This window comes from Galeopterus variegatus, unplaced genomic scaffold, assembly GCF_000696425.1.
Source record: "Galeopterus variegatus unplaced genomic scaffold, G_variegatus-3.0.2 Scaffold6246, whole genome shotgun sequence".
Taxonomy (NCBI): Eukaryota; Metazoa; Chordata; class Mammalia; order Dermoptera; family Cynocephalidae; genus Galeopterus; species Galeopterus variegatus.
Window position 1 is genome coordinate 102,886 of NW_007732357.1, and position 1,664 is coordinate 104,549.

Consider the following 1,664-nt stretch of genomic DNA (forward strand, 5'->3'; position numbering starts at 1 on the left):
AACACTGATCACTTACACTTTTGGATTTGTCCATACTAGCTACTTTTGTTCGCATAAGCCTGGTAAGTACATGCTGTGTAAATAGCTCTCATGCTAGCTACGAAGTGCGTGATTTTAAGTTGGATAAATGCAAATTTACACTCAGAGTTACCTGTTGGACAGCTGTACCTGAGAATTATGACTCATTACTTCTTGGCCACCCCATGTAGGCACTAAAAATTAAATGAAGAATTAATTATATTTTGCCAATGACTCTCATAGAATTAAGATGTGATAAATCTTCTGCAGTCAAAGGGACCTGTATTAATGTTTACTTAGAAGTTTTTCCCCCTTGTAGCAACAGTTACATTTTTCCACTGATGGCACTGAATGTACTGTACCAGTTGCCTGAGGTGAGAAAGACTTTGAACTACAATCCCCCCAAAAAATGTGATCCCCAAAGTCTACTTGCAACCTCCTAACCTGATCTCTCTCATCAGTAATAGTACTTCAGGGGCCATTTTACTTTTTAACTTAGAAGCTTCTTTTCCTCAGCAGGCTGCATATAATAGGCTCCCAAGAGCTGCAAGCACTTGTCATTTGTTCTGCTGGGAACCACACAAAGACTAATGTCTTTCACCAGGTGAGGAATAATTTAGTCACCTACTATTTGGGGCTAGAATTTTCACAGCTGTTAGAGAGGGAGGGTCCTGTTTTCTACGAGCATCTCTCAGATTATCCATTTCCTCTCACCACACCATTGATAAAAACAATTTAAAAATTCAAAGCTGTGCACACAAACTAGATATTTATACCACACTTTAATATTAAATTGAAATTGCCAGTAATGTTTTGAAACCTTCTTCATATTCATCTGTTTCTCATGTTTGTGAAGTCATTCTTTGGTAAAAATTTGAATATTTTGGGTAGGCAAAACAAACATACATTTGGCTATATAAGAATACCTTATGTTTAAGATACAAGTATTCTAAACTACATTCAAAATCAGGCCAGATAGTGATGAGTCAGCAACAAAAAGGACACCATGTGTATCCAGATGCCTCCCGTCCTCAAAGTGATTTTGAGTATCCGGTGTGCAGGGACCGTGTATTATTCTTTTGTGTCTTCTTGCACATATTTTTTACCATAGTGTTGGGTACACAGAATACAATATAGAACTAATCTCACACATAATCCATAATTATATTTGGTGACAAAGAGGAAAACATAGTTGCAACAGTTAAGTAGAAAAACATGGAAAAGTTTTAAAAGTTTTTGTGTACATAAAAAAAAATAAAAGCAAAACCAAAAAGTTGTTATATATGAAAAATATAAGTACAAGTGGACAAATTAAGGAATTTTAAAAATATTTTACTTCGATAGGAGGGTTATACATGGATTAGTTTCTTTAAAAATTTGTTACATTATTAGTATATTTACAATATATAAAACAATTGAGGGGAAATGTCTGTTAACTGACACACAACATTTACAGACTTTGGAAAGATGAATAAAAGTATCCAGATGGGTATAAGAAAAGACTCACAAAGGCTGCAAAAAAAAATCTGAAAATTATGAGTACTGCTGCCCTCAGATAGATATCTCATATTCTTTTTTTTTTTATTTTATTTTTTATTTTTTTCCTTTTTGTCTTTTTTCGTGACTGGCAACGGATCGCAACCCTC

General features: G+C 34.3%; 1 protein-coding gene across 2 annotated transcripts in view; it reads right to left on the bottom strand.

The window, feature by feature from the left end:
• LOC103606049 (ubiquitin-conjugating enzyme E2 variant 3) overlaps positions 1-1,664 on the bottom strand; it is a 35,425-nt gene that overhangs the window by 7,009 nt on the left and 26,752 nt on the right. For both annotated transcript variants that reach the window (XM_008590646.1, XM_008590647.1), the window contains exon 4: positions 152-212. In XM_008590646.1, the coding sequence (XP_008588868.1) occupies positions 152-212 (61 nt within the window). The remainder of the gene's footprint in view (positions 1-151; positions 213-1,664) is intronic.